This window comes from Puntigrus tetrazona, chromosome 6 (assembly GCF_018831695.1).
Source record: "Puntigrus tetrazona isolate hp1 chromosome 6, ASM1883169v1, whole genome shotgun sequence".
Taxonomy (NCBI): Eukaryota; Metazoa; Chordata; class Actinopteri; order Cypriniformes; family Cyprinidae; genus Puntigrus; species Puntigrus tetrazona.
This window is the reverse complement of record NC_056704.1, coordinates 24,143,799-24,161,350: the sequence shown is the minus strand read 5'-3', so window position 1 is coordinate 24,161,350 and position 17,552 is coordinate 24,143,799. Positions and strand designations below refer to the sequence as shown.

At 35.1% G+C, this 17,552-nt stretch overlaps 1 protein-coding gene across 1 annotated transcript; it reads left to right on the top strand.

The window, feature by feature from the left end:
- Window positions 1-592: 592 nt before the first annotated feature.
- st7l (suppression of tumorigenicity 7 like) lies at window positions 593-11,894 on the top strand. Its single transcript, XM_043241015.1, has 15 exons — window positions 593-808; window positions 2,269-2,351; window positions 2,491-2,650; window positions 2,734-2,788; window positions 2,873-2,988; window positions 3,072-3,150; window positions 4,249-4,337; window positions 4,425-4,525; window positions 4,920-5,034; window positions 5,129-5,201; window positions 5,338-5,440; window positions 8,326-8,476; window positions 9,094-9,186; window positions 9,592-9,731; window positions 11,684-11,894. The coding sequence occupies exons 1-15, from the start codon at window positions 640-642 to the stop codon at window positions 11,777-11,779; spliced, it is 1,623 nt and encodes a 540-aa protein (XP_043096950.1). The 5' UTR covers window positions 593-639; the 3' UTR covers window positions 11,780-11,894.
- Window positions 11,895-17,552: the final 5,658 nt, after the last annotated feature.

Genomic DNA, 17,552 nt, shown 5'->3' with positions numbered 1-17,552 from the left:
AATGCAGTTTTACTTAAAAGGAGGGGTTTAAATTTGCTCTGATGCCCATTTTTTTAAATAATTTAGTGAAGCATAATGAATTCTAAAATTTGGCCCCCGATTCAGTTTAACATTAGTTGTTTTAGTATTCAAAATTGTGTATATATATATATTTTTTTCAAATGACAAAACCGCTTTCTGTATTATTATATCAAAATATTATAGATTTTATAATTGATGCATTAAAAATGTGTTAAATTGACGCATTTCTACACTCATGCTAGAGTATTTGTTTCGTTCTTGCTACAATAAGGATTTTAAAAGATTAAAAATATATTCTTCTCTATTCATCTACAACTCAGAAATTATTTTTACATGTATTTTTATTTAGTTTTATTTTCCACTATTTGTATTTTTTCCTCTGAATTGATTTTAAGTTTATATTCTTTAAAACACTAGTAGGTCAGAACGATATTCTGATTAGCCAGCTTTGCGTTTCACTTAAAAGAAGTATATACTGTAGTATACACTGCAGTATGCTATTTTGAAAAGCGTCGGGTATAAATGAACGGGAGCTGCGCCCTCTGATGGAGAGCGTCGGTACGGCACTCTCTCCTCCACTATCCCACAATTCTAATGTTTACGGCTAGTCGGTGAAAGATGGCGGACAGCAGTGGCAGTAATCCTCAATCACCCGGTTTCACGGAGAAATTAAAATCGTGGCTGTGCTGGTCGTGGACGTACATTTGCGCGCTTTGGTTCGCCATGGTCTTAACGATGGTTTACGTGCTGAGGAGCCCCCTGAAGCTGCAGGAGACCGTTAACGCAGGTATGTGTTTGTGATCAGCTCTATGGATGTTTACAGCTCAACACTAGATATCTGTCTGCTCGTTGAAGGAAAAGTTCACACGGATACGCCAGTTCTCTCGTCTCCGTGCAAACCCGCGTGCGTTTAATATTCTGTGGGATATGAAAGGAGAGAAAAAAAGGAGTCAGCGCTGGTCGGAGTTTCCATGCAAATGTCAGTGAATGGTGACTGGAGATGTCAAGTGGCCAAAATGACTCTAAATTGCCATTAATGATCATAACAGCACTCGAGTCGTGCAGTGTATAGTCGTGCAGTTGTTTGAAGTCGTGCTATAGCACTGTGAGAGAAGCAGACCTGCGTTTATATTCATTAGCGAGTCGCTGAACGTGATGTTTGCTTCAGATAAAAGCAGCTGTCAGATGCAAGTCTATGAAATGTTATGTTTTGTAAGTTTGATGTGATTCTGAAATCAGTGCACCGCGCAATGCGTCATAATTTTGTTATGGTATTAATCTCAAATGTTTTAACTTTTACAGAGTGCGGTGTGCACGTGATGTTGGAGTAGTAGCATTATTTAGAGGAGGATTTTGCTAACATATGAAACGGAAAACAAATAAAAATGTGTTTTTATACCAAAAAATATATAATCTAACTTGCATGTGAATTTATATAAGCTACTTGCTAATATATAAACTGCTTTTATATTTCATTAGATTATAATTAAAGGCAGAATATTTATGACTAGATGTAAATGTAGAATTTTTTTTAGTAAATTAATGTAAAAAAGCAGTCCTACAACATTTTTTTCACAAAGCAACACTTCAATTACTCAGTGTAAAATATAATATATTATAAAATATATGAAATATGTATTATAACGTAAAGAATTGACTAATATTTTTTTTTTGATGTTTGCATAGAAGCATTATTTAGCGGTAATTTCAAAATTAATTATAATATTCATTGTGAATGTAATCAGTTTATAATAATAACTTATGCAGGATATGGGTATAATCATTTGTTTGAGAGAGTTTCTGGCCTTTTTTGTATGTTTTATGTGTTTAATTATTATATATTTAAATATATTATATATTTAAATACTTCCACTATATATATATATAATTGTTATTATTGCCTAATTGTTGTTAATTGCATGCAAAACAAAAATGTTATTGTTTACAGATGTTATGTATATATTAATACACACAAATGCAGTATATATTTAAAAAATACTTGCATGTATTTACATATATTTATGATAATTTAATTTATTACATAAGCAGCATATTTTACTGAAATATACATGCTTGTGCATTTATTATGTATACATACATGCATAAATATACACAGTACACATTATATAAATAAAAACATTTATTTTGGATTCGATTAATCATTCGACAGCACTACTTTAGGCATTTTTTGCATGCATGTAAAAATGATGCCTTTCTTTGTCTTATGACATTGTTGTACTTCCACAGCGTCTGTGTTTTTAAACACTCTTACGCCTAAATTCTATGTCGCGCTGACCGGAACCTCCTCGCTCATCTCGGGCCTTATATTGGTGAGTCTTTTTTTGGGAGGGGTTTGGTGAATTGCATTTCAAATAACCTTATGCTTAATAAAATAAGTACTAACAATACTAAACCACTGACTTCGGTCTCAAAGCTGTGTAATGTCACGCTCTTTGTGTTTGTTTTCAGATATTTGAGTGGTGGTACTTCAGAAAGTACGGCACGTCCTTCATAGAGCAGGTGTCTGTCAGTCACTTGCGCCCTCTTCTGGGAGGAGTGGAGAACAGTAGCTCTGCGGGGCTCTTCTCTTCTGTAAACGGCGATACCGAGCCAAGAACCAACGTTGCAGGTTTTTGAAAATTACTACATGTTTATGTTTCTAAATATCATGACGTGAACGGAATATGCAGCTATTATTTTTTTTTTTTTCAGAATGCAAAGTGTGGAGGAACCCACTGAACCTATTCAGAGGTGCAGAGTACAGCAGGTATATAGATTTTTTTTTTTGTTTTTAAATATGACATAATTCTATTATTTAAAAAAATATTTCATTCACGATCCTTTATTCCAGGTACACTTGGGTGACGGGAAAAGAGCCCCTGACATACTATGACATGAATTTATCAGCACAAGATCATCAGACCTTCTTCTTGGGAGACACTCAGCAACTCAGACCGGAGGACTCTGGTTAGGCTCATGCCCTTCCGCCTGAAAAAAAGCACCTAGGTTTAATCAAAACTGATGTTTAATCTCTCTTGTTTGTTCTGCAGTAATGCAGAAGGCCTGGAGGGAGAGGAACCCGCAGGCACGCATTCGAGCAGCTTACCAGGCAATCGAACTGAACCGCGAGTGAGTTCCACGCATCCTTCTGATTTTATTAAATTTACCAACTTCAGCCATGACTCATGCAGTCACAATTTACAGATGAAATGGTCCGTTTAATAAACGGCAATAAAAATACATGAACAAGGAAAGCATAAAACGTTGGTACCATTTTGCTTATTTGGCTATTTTAATTCAATTTTACATTTTTAAACTAGTCAATATAATATCATTCATAGCTGATTCAAAGCAACTTACAAAAAAGGACAATAGAAGCAATCAAGATGAACAAACGAGTGCTATGACAGGTCTCGGTTAGCTTAACGCAGTACGTGTAGCAAGGTTTTTTTTAATTTTATAATAAATAAAAGAAAATGTATAGAATAGAAAAAAAATAAAGCAAGCTAGTGTTAGAGGCCTTTTTTGCCATTTGTTAATTGTAAAATAAATAATATAGAATATTATAGAATAAGTATAGAGAAGCTTATGTTTAATTTATGTTAAGTTTTTCATAATGTGAGTTATAAGATGATCACTTGTTACTTGTAATTTTAAAATGGCCTGTTTTAATTTTTATGTTATATTTTTATTTATTTAAATATACAATAGCAGGAATTTGTAATATATGCCATGTATCGTTATTTAATTACTGGCGTTCTGTATCAGCCACATGTGAACATGGATTTTAGTTTTTCTGTTTTTATTTTTTAATTGCATTTATATCTGTTTTATCATATAATATATTAGAAATGTAATTTTGCATGCTCATTTTCACTTAAAGTCACTTAAAGCTAATCTTAACACATAATATTCACATAATCTCAAATATAATATACCAATAATTTGATAGCACTATTAAGATTTTCAAATTTATTATTAGTATGTTTTTTCACATTGTGCACATTATAATGTTGATACATTTTTTGATTATTTAAATTATTTTTATTATATTTAATACTTACTGTATGTTATTGTATTATAAGCCATGTATTGTTATTGACCATAACATAGAAGTAATTACAGTTTTTTTCTATGTCGGCTATAATATTGTCATCAATGCATCTTTTTATATTTGCATTAAATTGTCTTTTTCTGACTCCTAAGCATATGACTCATTCATTGCAGATGTGCTGCAGCATATGTGCTCCTGGCCGAGGAGGAAGCCACAACCATCACAGAAGCTGAACGGCTTTTTAAACAAGCGCTTAAGAGTGGTATGAAACTTTCACACTGTCACACACACACACGTTTAGTCAGCATACACTAACTCACACTGTTGCTTCTTATCGTTGCTTTCACAGCCGGTAAAGACACCAATCTTGTGGTCTACATCAAGCGGAGACTGGCCATGTGTGCAAGAAAACTGGGTCGCATCAAAGAAGCTGTAAAGATGATGAGAGATGTGAGCGAAGCAATATGCCACTTGCTATGTTTAAGTGTTGTGGCTGTAAAAAGTGTCCATTGCAATATCTTATGCCTTGTCACATAGAAAAATAGATTGAATAAAATTTCTAAAAATGTAGTGTATTATTTTTTATGCAAAAATGTTATGGAATCATTGGTATAGTAATTGAACACAATTTTTTATTTTTTTTTAATGAATACTTTGGAGCATGTTCTTGAATTGTAATATACTACTGGACATATTTTATTATTTTTTTTATTTTATTTTACATTTCATTGTATTTTACATACATTTTTTAAAATTATTATTAGAAAACAGTATTACAGTAGTATTGTGCACTTGAATTATGCTCCGTTGTCTAATATTGTCATTTTCTTGTTTTCTTGCACAGTTAATGAAAGAATTCCCCTTACTGGGAATGTTAAATATTCACGAGAACCTTTTAGAAGCATTATTAGAGCTGCAGGCCTATGCTGATGTACAAGCAGTCCTCGCAAAATATGACGGTACGCTCATTTAGCTGTCATGTTACTTTACATTTCACAGAGGACAAGGATGCTAGTATCCTTTTTATTAACTGTCTGATGTTTCTCCCCTCAGATATCAGCTTGCCAAAATCAGCTACTATATGCTACACATCTGCCTTACTGAAAGCCAGAGCAGTGTCAGATAAGTAAGTCTTCAGCACCCTATGTTTTTTTTTTTTTTTTTTTAGCTATGCACAATATTGAATAGTGTATTACCATAGCATAGGTGATGCTTATAGATGACAGTTTGCTGAATGAGTCTGTATGTGTGTTGTATGACAGGTTTTCACCTGAAGCAGCGTCTAGACGAGGTCTCAGCACAGCAGAGATGAATGCAGTAGAGGCCATACACAGAGCTGTGGAGTTCAACCCACACGTACCAAAGGTTCGAATGATTCTTTTAAAGGGTCCAACATTAACTTTCTGCGTCACACGGCGTTGAAACAAGCTGAAAACATTTACAGATTCATAACTCATGGCCAAGAGTTAAAACTTATTAATAACAATATGTTAAATTGTGTTTCTTATACACTACCTATTACAAATTTGGGGTCAATAATATTGCTTTTAGGCCCGGTTTCATAGACAAAGCTTAGCCTAAGCCAGGATTAAACCATAGTTCGATTAGGACATTTAAATAATTTCTATGAACATGCCTTTAGAAAAAAGCATTACTGGTGTGCATCTTAAGACAAAACAAAGGCACTGACATGTTAAGATCAGTCAGTGCAAGTTTCTTTCAGATTTGCATTTTAGTATAGGACTAGGCTTAAGCCTTATCTGTAAAACTAGGTGTTCATTTTAGTACAATATGTCTCTTTTGCTCACCAAGGCTGCATTAAAAAAGTAATATAATAAAATATGATTACAATGTGAAATTACTGTTTTATTTTTAAAATATCATTTATTCCTCATATTTGCTGCTCCACAGACATTTCTTATTATTATCAATGTTGAAAACAGTTGCATTTTTTAATGTATGTATATATATATATATATATATATATATATATATATATATATATATATATATATATATATATATATATATATATATATATATATATATATATTTGTAGGATACTTAGCAAGAAATAAATTAATTTTAAATATATTTAAGTATAGTTATTTTTTTTACTATGATGTACAATGAAGTTTATTTTTACACACCAGCTGTATCTCACTGTTATTCATGAGCGCACACACATTGTCATGACCAGGAGGTGATGCTGTTGAAGCACACTGCACTCAACAGAAACCTTTCTAATATTCACTTCAGGAGTGCTTCGTTCAGTTTCACATAATTGCAGGTGGGCTCGTCGACCCAAGATTTTCATAAGCTGTGTTTGGGGCTTAAGTTGTATCACCTTTGATTTTTCTTTTTGCTCTTTAAAGATGTTTAGACCCTCATCAACTATTTCTTTCTTTGTACCTGGTTCCAACTTGCAACCTTTCAAAACACTAGATCGGACTTCAAAGTGTTTAACCTTTTCACACCCAAAAACACCGGCTCAGTTGAGGGGTGTTTACGCACATGCGTGCAACTCAGACATGCTGTATCAGACTACAAAGTGCACCTGTTTGAGACGCACACGTACACCTGGTCTTTCATTTGCCAGATCGGCCCTTGAGCGAAAAGGATGATCCGGAATGAGCAAAATGGGTGTTGGATGTCAGTAGTATTACTATTACAAATGCGTGATCACCAGAGACTTAATAGTGTGCTCTAAGGTTATAAATCCAGCTTTATAGATTATTAAAGGTGTGCACTTACAAAATCTGGGCAATGCTGTTATTAATAATGCTATTATTACACAAGCAATAAGATATATATATATATATATATATATATATATATATATATATATATATATATATATATATATATATTTATTTATTTTTTTTTTGTTTATTATCATAAAAGTAAAAGACACTTGATTACTTGCTAAATACAATGGTTTTTCCTACGTCTTGCTCATGCTGGTGGTTTTCAAACATTTTAATGGGACTTTCCCCCAAATGTGAGCAAAATATATAATCAGCTGTAAAGAAAACACGTCAAGTAGTTTCTTTAATGCATTGTCATTGTACTGAATCCAGTGAAGATTACTGTAATATACATTTTTTATTTTATATTAAGTTGACAACGTACACTACTTCAAAAAGACGTCTCTTGTGCTCACCAATGCTTCATTTTGAACAGTAATGTATCTTTTTTTCATATTTATAGTGAGTAATAGTTGTGATTATTAAATGCATTTTTATTGTTAAATATTGAATTGATCTCTTAAATGTTCAATTTGACATGCCTGATGTCATCTGTCAGTGTGAGCCTGTACCTCGCCTTTGCATCTTCAAGACCACCGTAGCGTGATGTCATCGTACAGGGTCTGTACGGTCAAGTGAAAAGAGATACGAGACAGACTGAGACATAGGCTTATGGGAGTTCAGCAGGGGCTTAGGAGGAACCTCCACATAAAAGAGACCCATCACTGACACTTGATCCGCCATTAAAAGAGGTGGCCGTGTTTGTGTGCGGGCATGTTGTGTAGAACAGCTGCCTGTCGAATGTCAGCATGATCATAAAGCTAAATTACCCATGTCTGCGTGCATATGACATATCCAACATGGTGATAGTTACTGAAAGATGTGTTTGGATGTTTGTTCATAATTCAGAAAGTGCACTTGACCCATTGCAGATGAAATCGGTCAAATTGAGCTGCAATGTACCGTAATCACAGCCAGGAGCATTTGGATAGGTTATCCTCTGGATAATACCATTTAATCCTGCTGTATTGCCCTCCACAACATTTACCCCGGGGCCCAGAGCAGGGGAGTATTCAAGTATACAGGCTCAGTATAAGTGTGAAGCTCTCGTATGGAGTATGTTAGTAAATTGTTAGTAAATTACTTAATATACAGTGTTATTATGAACATATTATGAACATTATATTTTGCTTTAAGAAAATAAAGAATAATTAATTTTTTTTTTTATGAATAGGTTTAATGAACAATATTTTAATGATACATGATTGCCTTACTCGTTGGCATTAATGCGTTCAAGTTTGATCGTTTTTATGTTTGTGTGTGTGTGTGTGTATTTAAAGACCACATTAATAATGTAATATTATAAATGCTATTTATATATTTAAAAATAACTCTTTCTATATTACTTTGTGAATTATGGTAATAGGAATTGAGAATGCTTAATTTTCGTTTCGTTGAGTTAATGTAATTTAAAAGTGTTTTTTGTTTTGTGTTTCATTGCAGTATTTATTAGAAATGAAGAGTCTGATTTTGCCACCTGAGCATATTTTGAAGAGGGGAGACAGTGAGGCGGTGGCGTACGCTTTCTTTCACCTGCAGCACTGGAAACGGGCAGAAGGGGCGCTCAACCTGCTGCACTGCACCTGGGAAGGCAGTATGTACATCTGTTCTTTTTCACATAGATGTGAGGAATATGATGATTACCATACTCATCTACCATAAGAATTACAAGTAATTTCAAGGTAATCAAAGACTCCACCCCAAAATAAATATATTATGTCATTAATCACTTACCCCCATGTCGTTCCAAACCAATAAAAGCTTCTTTTGGATATTTTGGATGAAGTCCCAGGACTCTGTCTCATTGACTGTCAAGTAAATTACATTGTCAAGGTGCAGAAAAGTATGAAGGACATCATCAGAATACTTCATCTTCATAAGCTTATGATGGCAGATGGACTATTCTGACAATGTCTTTCATACTTTTCTGTTGTTTACTTGGCAGTCAGTGGGACATTCATAATAATAATACACTATTTTTTCATCCAAAATATCTTTAATTGTGTCCCAAAGGTGAATAAAGCTTTTACGACATGGATTAATGACAAAATATTCATTTTGGGGTGAACTAGCCCTTTAAAAAAAGCATGGTGTGCTAATATAGTCATGCACTATCTGAAATCAAATGTGCTTTGTTGTAAGCTGTTTACTGTAAAACAAAATGTAATTCATCCCACTTGATATTAGTTGACACCTTTTTGACTTTTGTAGCTTTCCGGATTATTCCATACCCCCTGGAAAAGGGTCATCTCTTCTATCCTTACCCGGGATGCACAGAAACTGCAGACAGAGAGCTTCTGCCTTGTAAGTATACACTATATAGTTTTATATATCCATTGTTATGTATAAATTGTTCATGTGCCGTTGCTTTAGAGTGATTTCATGCACATGCAAAAAATAGGCCCATTGTCAATAGTGTAGAGAGAAAGCACGGCAGACGTCACTTTCGAACAAAGCAGCTTTCTGTTGGTCAGTGTGGCAAATTCACAAATCTGTGTAATGGTTTGCATGGATTGCAAACTCCGGATTGTGTAGATTCTTAATAGAATGATGGCATTTCGCCCCAGAAATTTCCCTGAGCCAAATATAACCGCACCTTTTGCATAATTATAGAGTGTTAAAGTCAAGTGGATTGAGAATGAATAAAAACATCAGGAAAATAGGGTATTTATTGTTAGTTTTTAAGATAAATCTGTGTTTTTCTTCCAGCATTTCACGAGGTCTCAGTGTATCCGAAGAAGGAGCTTCCTTTCTTCATCCTCTTCACAGCAGGCCTGTGCTCCTTCTGTGCCATGTTGGCCATGCTCACACACCAGTTCCCAGAGCTCATGGGGGTCTTCGTCAAAGCCGTGAGTATCTGCATGCCTTCTTTGTGGCTTTCCTCTTGTCCCTTTATTCCCTTATTTATTCCTTTTTTTGTTTAGAAGAGAAAGTACACAATCACTGAACTCCCAAGATAAACATTTAGTTGTTTTGCAATATAAGAACAAAGTCTCAGCCAATGGTATGCTAGTATATGTATGTATCATATAATATAGGAGCCTAATAAAAGGTGACATTTTAGAAGTGACACTTAGAGGCTTTTGCATTTCAAGTATAGTAGGAGAGAATTTTCAAAATAATGAATAATTCAAATATACAAATTATTAATTTGTGAATTTATTATTTTCAGTGCTGTTAAGCGATTAATTGCATCTAAAATAAAGGTTTTTGATTGCATAACATGTATATATTTAAGGAAAAATGCAGAAACTATATATATATATATATATATATATATATATATATATATATATATATATATATATATATATATATATATATATATATATATATATATATCACTATATCACTTCTGCTCTCTGTTTGTGTGTGTGTAAGTATAATAATTACCTATATAAATACAAACTCTATGTGTACAGATGTGTATAGATTGACTGAGAACTCAAGAGGTAGGTAGCAGAACGGAAAGCGAACCAAACAGGCCTTTGAATTGTTTTTACAACAACCTTTAGCCTTTCCAAAGGCCGCGATGCCCATTTCATGGCGGTGTGTTCTTCTCTTATCGTTGTTTACATTCATTTGAGTGAATTAATAGCGAGTGATTGATTTCAGAACGAGCTTGAGTTGCTGCACTAGACGCCACGGAAGGGCTTCGCCTCTGACTTGCTCTTTTCCCAGTATACTCCCTCACTTGCCCGCGCACATACACACAAGCTTTGTTCCCCTTCCACTCCAAACATCTTGTTTTCCTTGGGGAACAATGCCCTAATTTGTAATTGCAATAAACTCCTGAATGTGAGGACATGCAGCCTCATTGGCCTTTATCTTTTTATCAACCTCATTTGTCATGTTACAACATGTATTTACGCTAGCACTATCTATTTCCTGGATCTGGGTTAAAATGGATGATACCTCTCCAGCCTCCAGTCTTCCCGTTTTCCTCCCTCTCCGACACGCTGCCCCGGGCTTCCTTTCCCATATTCCGTCATAAACATCTGTTCATCCGTGAAACGTATCGCTTCATAAACACATTAGAGGCTTGTTTATGGTGGATTGAATCGTGGACGTTTCAGTGTTTTTCAAAGGAACTGTTTCACGCCAGTTTTATAGTCCTGAGGTTGGTTGCCATCCAGAGTTTTTTTTTTTTTTCTCTCCTCTTGTTTGTGTCTGTCAGGACCTCCATGTAGTATCCCAGAGGGACAAACTCTATCATACTTATGTCTAGCACTTCAGACACTTTAAAGGCAACTTTCTGACAGCTTGTTGCTAAGGTACACCGAATAAGCTTTCGCATTATTTTCTTCCACAGCTCAACATCAGCTCACAGCTTCCATGGTCATACTTCAATTTAGAAATCATTCATTTTACAAAATTATTGTTTGGTAAAAAGGTATTTACTGTACTACAACACCAAACTACTGTACAGGCTCGACCAGAATTCGAAAATGAAACCTAAAATATTTAGTAATATTCAGTGTCAATTATTATTGACTATAATTTATTTTTATGTTTTTCCTAAAACCTAAGCTATAACCTAAAATTACATGAAACTGTAATATTTGTAAATAAAATACAAAATCTTAAATTAATACAAAGTCCTAAATATATATATATATATATATATCAGTATTTATAATGTATGCTTTCCACTCAAATGTGGTTACATTTACAACAAGTACACCTATTTAGAAATGTAAAATTATAATTAATAATTAAAAATGACATTTAAAATGTTTGTGATTATTCATTCAGATCTATCTGTTTTCTCTCTCTGTCTCTCTCCTCTGTCTGTCTGCAGTTCTTCAGCACCCTTTTTGCACCACTGGGCTTTTTTGCAGACAAGATGGAGAGTTTTATGCCCTCCTGCCTGTGGCATCAACTAGCAAACGTCTGATGTACACACACTCACACATACTTGCACTTGAAAACACTACTGTACATGTAACATGTGTAAGGTGCCCGTTAGCCACCTGTACTGATAATAAAAATGTTATGGCTCTTTGACGTACTTTGCCGTCTCTTTTTCCATAGTATTTAATGCCTCTTGACATGGCCTAGTAGAAGAGCAGAAGTCAATACGAACATGTTTACTAAATGCCCGTTTCTCAACCTCTGTGCCGTGACTGCCTCTAATCCTGCTTAAATATGTCTGCTATGGCCGCAGGGCAGGTTGCCACAGTGATATAGTGCTGATGCAATCACTGAAGAAAAAGACTGGCCTTGTGTACCCTGAAGATTCGGCAGTAAATCATGTGTCTGTTTTTAGAGGACCTCACTAAACCAAGTTCAGATCCACAGCATGAGGGTGAGTTCGTTGCACAGATGAAATTCTGTGTTCATACAATACTGTAGTCTTTCGTATCATCTTTATTTTCGTCTTACAGAATGAAGCCTTGAAGGCATTGTCATCAAGAATTACATTAGAAAAGACATTCATGCATTGCGGTTGTGGTCATAAATATCAATCTGTTGATGTATATGATATATATGATTATACGATATGTTATAATGGTATGCTGTTCTACAAATGAAATAGATTTAAATTATATTTTCCAAATCTAATTCACACTAAGGACAACGACTATAACAATAAAGATAACGGTTTAAAAATTCTGTTTACGCCACAACTATAATGATAACTATAGAGGAACAATATTGATCAAATCACTTTTAGAATGATTTTAATAATCAGTCCTGCTTTAAATTAAAAGCTCAGTTATTTAAAGTGTCAGACTACAAACCTTCAGTATGCTTATTATAAACGGAACATAATTCTGCGTTAAGGTTGACACTAATGTAGTTACAGTATTGTTATATTTCACTTTATAGTTATACCGGGCAATGGTTCTGGCTACAAACCAGTGTGTTCATAATGTGAATGACATCAAGTTGACTGCTACAACATGGCGGACGGCTTGCGTATCCCAGTCTGTGTATGACCCAACCTATAAAAAGTACAAATTGCTGCAAACACACTTGCATTACGAGAAAAAATACGGTGGAATACTGTTTTATTTTACCCACCTCTAAACAACCTGTCCTGCTGTGAGCGCTACCAATTACATTTAAAGAAAATGACAAGAACAGAAATGCATGTAGTTGTTTTTTTAACATCAGTTTTTAAAGCTTGTTAAAATCATGTGTTTTATTGCCTAAGATGGCTTCTGAAGTTACACGGTATTGTTCAAAATTCTTTCCCAGGTTTTGCTCCAGCGTCTTTAAAGCGCAGCTATTCCTCTCAACATATTTGGCATGGACATGGATGTTCACAGCTACATATGAGATGAATGCATAGTGTCTGATCATCAAAGGTCCCGCTACCACCTGCTTTCTTTGGCAGTCGTCCATTCAACGGTCAGACAGGGTCATGCAGGATCTGTATGAAGCTCCATAAGGTACTAAGCATGTAGAGTAGAAAAGAGCCAAAAAGACGGTGATGTTTATCCAGCGCTTATAATGTTTATTCAGTGATCTATTTACAAACAAACACTGCTTAAAGAGGTTTACATCCCAGAAAAACAACCCCGGCGAATGCCTGTTAAGGATGAAGGCATGTTTCGTTTGATGTAATCGCGGGCCTTCACTGAGCTGGTGGCCTACAGCTGGATTAAGTACATTTGAGGGTGTCTTAACTGTCGCTCTCTGGGGGTCTGGATTTGTTCAGGTTGGCAGTTTACTGCAGGCTTAAGCTTCAGAGTGTAACAAAAGCTAGTGACAGCCAAGCAAATAGCGTTTGCATGAGATCCTACGCAAGCGTTTGCGGTGTTAAATTAAAGCTATGTCTGTATTACGGCATATCACGCCTCTCTTATATTGCACTGAAGAGGCGTTTACACAACACTGTTTTCAACTAAAAAACCGTGCATGTGTGTATTATGTGGTCAATCTGTAGGCTTGCGCAAATGCTTGACGAATGCATATGTGCGAAGGCGAGTGGTGTTTCTTTAAAAAATGACATCGCAGCATTTTATGGTTGATTTTGCAGTTTTGAAAGTGTTGCCATCCGTATGTAAAAATATTCAACAATGCAAAGGAAAAACTTCAGCTTTTTTATCAGATTTGAATGTAGACTCAATAATGCACTAGTCCTCAAAATTGCATTAAATCAAGGTCGACACAGCTTCTTAAACTCTGAATCAAGTTCAGCTGAAGTACTTAAAGGATGCAAAATTCACTTTTACGTGCTGTTTGCACTGAAATGTGTCTTGGCAGTGTCTACCCTATAATGCTGAAAATCCACCCAGTGTTTTTTTTATTAATTGTTTTTTTTTTCCCAAGTACACTGTTGTTTAAATCCCGAAGCAGGTATAGACAAGAATGTCTCCTAAACGATTGAGGTGTTTTGTTGTTGGATATAATAGTGAAAATATCAGTCGTATCTAACACTGAGCTCATTATCATTTAAAGGGACACGCACCGAAACGGGTCGGGTCGGGTGTTCAAACAATCCTTCACCTGCAGCATCTTCACATACGATATAGCATACTAGTTGGGACAACTTCTTTGTTTACAGACATGACTTAATAACTCTGCGCCATGCTTGAATTCCCCACAAAAACCTATGACTCAAATTCACGCTAAATAGGTAACTGTCTGGTTATGTACTTGCTCAAAAATTTAATAATTTTTACATTTTTTTTAAAAGTTACAGACTGCAGCTTTAAGCATAGTTGCATGGCAAATCCGAACTACTTTATGGTTTATCGAATTGTTGGCAAATGCATATGAATTGGTTTGTTCTCAACTGCCTGTTTTCACATGAAGCCCCATTGATCGTTTAAGAATGATGTTCGGGTCGCATCTTCATGGTTTAAATATCGTACATTTTTAAAGTTTTACAAATTCAGTCCCAATTCACTTAAGTGTAAAGTCAAGTAGTTATGTTGTAGACACTATGGATGGGCCTGTCGTCTAGCAACTGAATACCAACAACCTGACAACCATCCTAAACACCCTATATCTAATTCTGGGTATTGTTGCTAAAATGTTGCTTTAGGGTGTGTTTTCCAAAAGCATTGTTAGCTACGGTAGTTAATTCAATTAAACTTACGACCATAGTTCTTTCTGGGAAATGGCTGGTTGCTAGAGTATTGCTATTAGGAGCATTTGCAGTTGCTAAGGTGCTTTTTATATCTCTTCGTAGATCTCCATCTCAACAAAGATAAAGAGCTCCGTTTCTCTTCCCTGTAGTGCTGTCGTGCCTCTGTTTTGGAAGTTTTGGAAGAGCTACATTCTTGCCAGCTGACTCACAAGATAAGAGTTTTTATGTGTTAATCCAACGCCGCCGGCCTGTAAGCTCCGTCTGACAGCAAGCGTGCTAACTCTTCCACCCTCCCTCTTCTACGAGCCAAGCCACACTCGTCCCCAAAGGTCACGTATATATAACGCTTATCTCCCCTATAAATCTGCCCTCAAGACCAAACACTTGCTGTGGATCTGTGGGCTAAAGCCTGCAGTGGGAAGTGCACTGTTCCCATTGCGTCTTTCCTGTTTGAGCAAGAGTCTCCATAAAGACGCAAAGTAGTTTCAAGTGGTGTAGTAGTAACTGGTACTTGGTTTAAAGAATTGTGAGGATGAGATAATGTTTGCTTAATATGCAAAATCCAGTGAATGTCACTTTTGCCATATAAAAACTGTAATTAAAATTGCTTAGAAAAGTAATACCTTTACCGCTTGCACACACACATTCATGGTTTAAGACTAGACATACATTTTTCTACAATTTTCATGAAGTATATTTTCAGACTGGTGAAAAGAAACTATCTTTTATAGCACTCTGTCTATTTGCGCCTGTAGATTTCAACTAAAATCCATATAGAGGTGAGCGATATGACAAAAAACATATCACAATACGACTAATTTTGTTTCACTGTAATGACATGTATCACAATATAGTTGTTTCTTCGTAAATAAGGTCTTTATGATGTTTGATAGAAATTTCATCATTGACACCACTGTCAGTATTAAAAAAAAATTCTACTAGACAAAATGTAAAAATTAAACAGTCAGAGATTAAATAAGAAAAAATGAATAACATGCAAAATGTAAAGTAGTAGAACAAATAAATAAGAAATGCTATGTATTAAGTAAACAATGTATAAAAATACTGTGTATTCTTCACAGTGCAAATTATATATATTTATATAAATTATTATTATTATTATTAAAGTTACAAAAGTGATTTAGCTGTCCCTGCCTGTATAACATAGTATGCTGTTACGCATTTTCTTTCGCAGCCGTTTGCTTTCATTTAAGGCCAAAATTGCTGTTCATGAGGATGCTTGCAAAGATGGGTATTTTGACACATACAAGTGTGTGTATTTAACCGTTCAGTACTATAAAGTGTCAAAAATAAGTATGCGCCCTGAGCACCGTCTTCAAGTGCACATACAGTATAGCAAAATAAGTTCTCTTTCACTGCTGTTCGCATTTCGATGGCTTAAAAAATCACTTGTTTTTAAATCATAATACATAAAACATTTTGTGACCATGTAGCACGGCAATAAATGAGAGTGTAACCACCACTAAGATTATAATAATAGTAATGGTTAACCGTGTCTACCCCTAAATCCATATCTTTACAGTCTGTTTGATCAGATTCTTACAGAGGGATTTGTTCTAAAACTGTATACAAACTATTGCATATTTAATTAGATAACACCTCATTTGCATATTTAAACATAGCATATTAGAAAACGTGAAAAGAGCTTGCAATTCTTATTGTGTTCAATCAACTGGGCAGTATGGTGATATGTATTGTTTAATTATTTTTACTGTATTCAGCTGGGGTGTCAACTTAACTTCTAATAATATTAAAGTCCGTAGCACAAACAGTTATACGCTAAAAGTGTAAAATGTGAGGTTATACAAATTTTAGGCTACCCTAATCAATGCCTATATTGCTACATTGAATTTTTAAGCTAATTTTTTACTTCAATATTAACATTTTAAAATCCAGTTGCTCACGCTTTTTCATCTTTAAAACAGCTGGTTTGTTTTCAGCATAACAAGATGGGTATCTTGGACATTTGACTGAAAATGAACGCAGTTGTAAAGACCACACACATATTGGACTCTGAAGACATGATCACGTGACTCTGCGAATATACACAAAGTCTTCGCCAAAGAACAAAAGTTTTGAATGCTATTTTAACTTTCAGCGCCTTGACTCCATCAATACGTCCTTGTACGGATTAGTGCGCTAATTAAAATGTTAGCCGATTCTGTTTAGGAACATACATAAATTTCAACACTAACCACATAGTGGTTACACGCTGCCAAGGGGGTAATTTTACAATGTTCAAAAGTAAACATACTCTGACATGTTTTCCACAAGTCTTTCTCAACACAGAAGTTTTTCTGGCAAAGACGAGGTGTGAGGTGGAACTGTTGAACAACGGAAAACATAATCAGACTAGCTGTGGGAAATTTCTGACATTCCACAATTGGAAAAATGTATCTTTGGATGAGTTGCTGAAAATGAAGCAACAATAGAGAGCTATTGGCGCCCTTTGAGACTTCGATCTTGATATAAGAATTACAGAGGCGAAAGCGAATCCGGTCAAACAGCTACAAGCGGCTCTGTCTTACAACGTGACACAAATTAGAATGGCTCGAGATCAGAATCGCTTGTGTGCAGGGGCCAAAATTAACACTCGTCGAGTGCC

What these genes read in the sequence shown, in the direction of transcription:
- st7l (XM_043241015.1), top strand. Translation starts at nt 640, where the DNA reads ATGGCGGACAGCAGTGGCAGTAATCCTCAATCACCCGGTTTCACGGAG. An exon ending in TCATCTCGGGCCTTATATTG is followed by an intron (nt 2,352 to 2,490) that starts GTGAGTCTTTTT and finishes GTTTGTTTTCAG; the next exon opens with ATATTTGAGTGGTGGTACTT. An exon ending in AGACAGAGAGCTTCTGCCTT is followed by an intron (nt 9,187 to 9,591) that starts GTAAGTATACAC and finishes TTTTTCTTCCAG; the next exon opens with CATTTCACGAGGTCTCAGTG.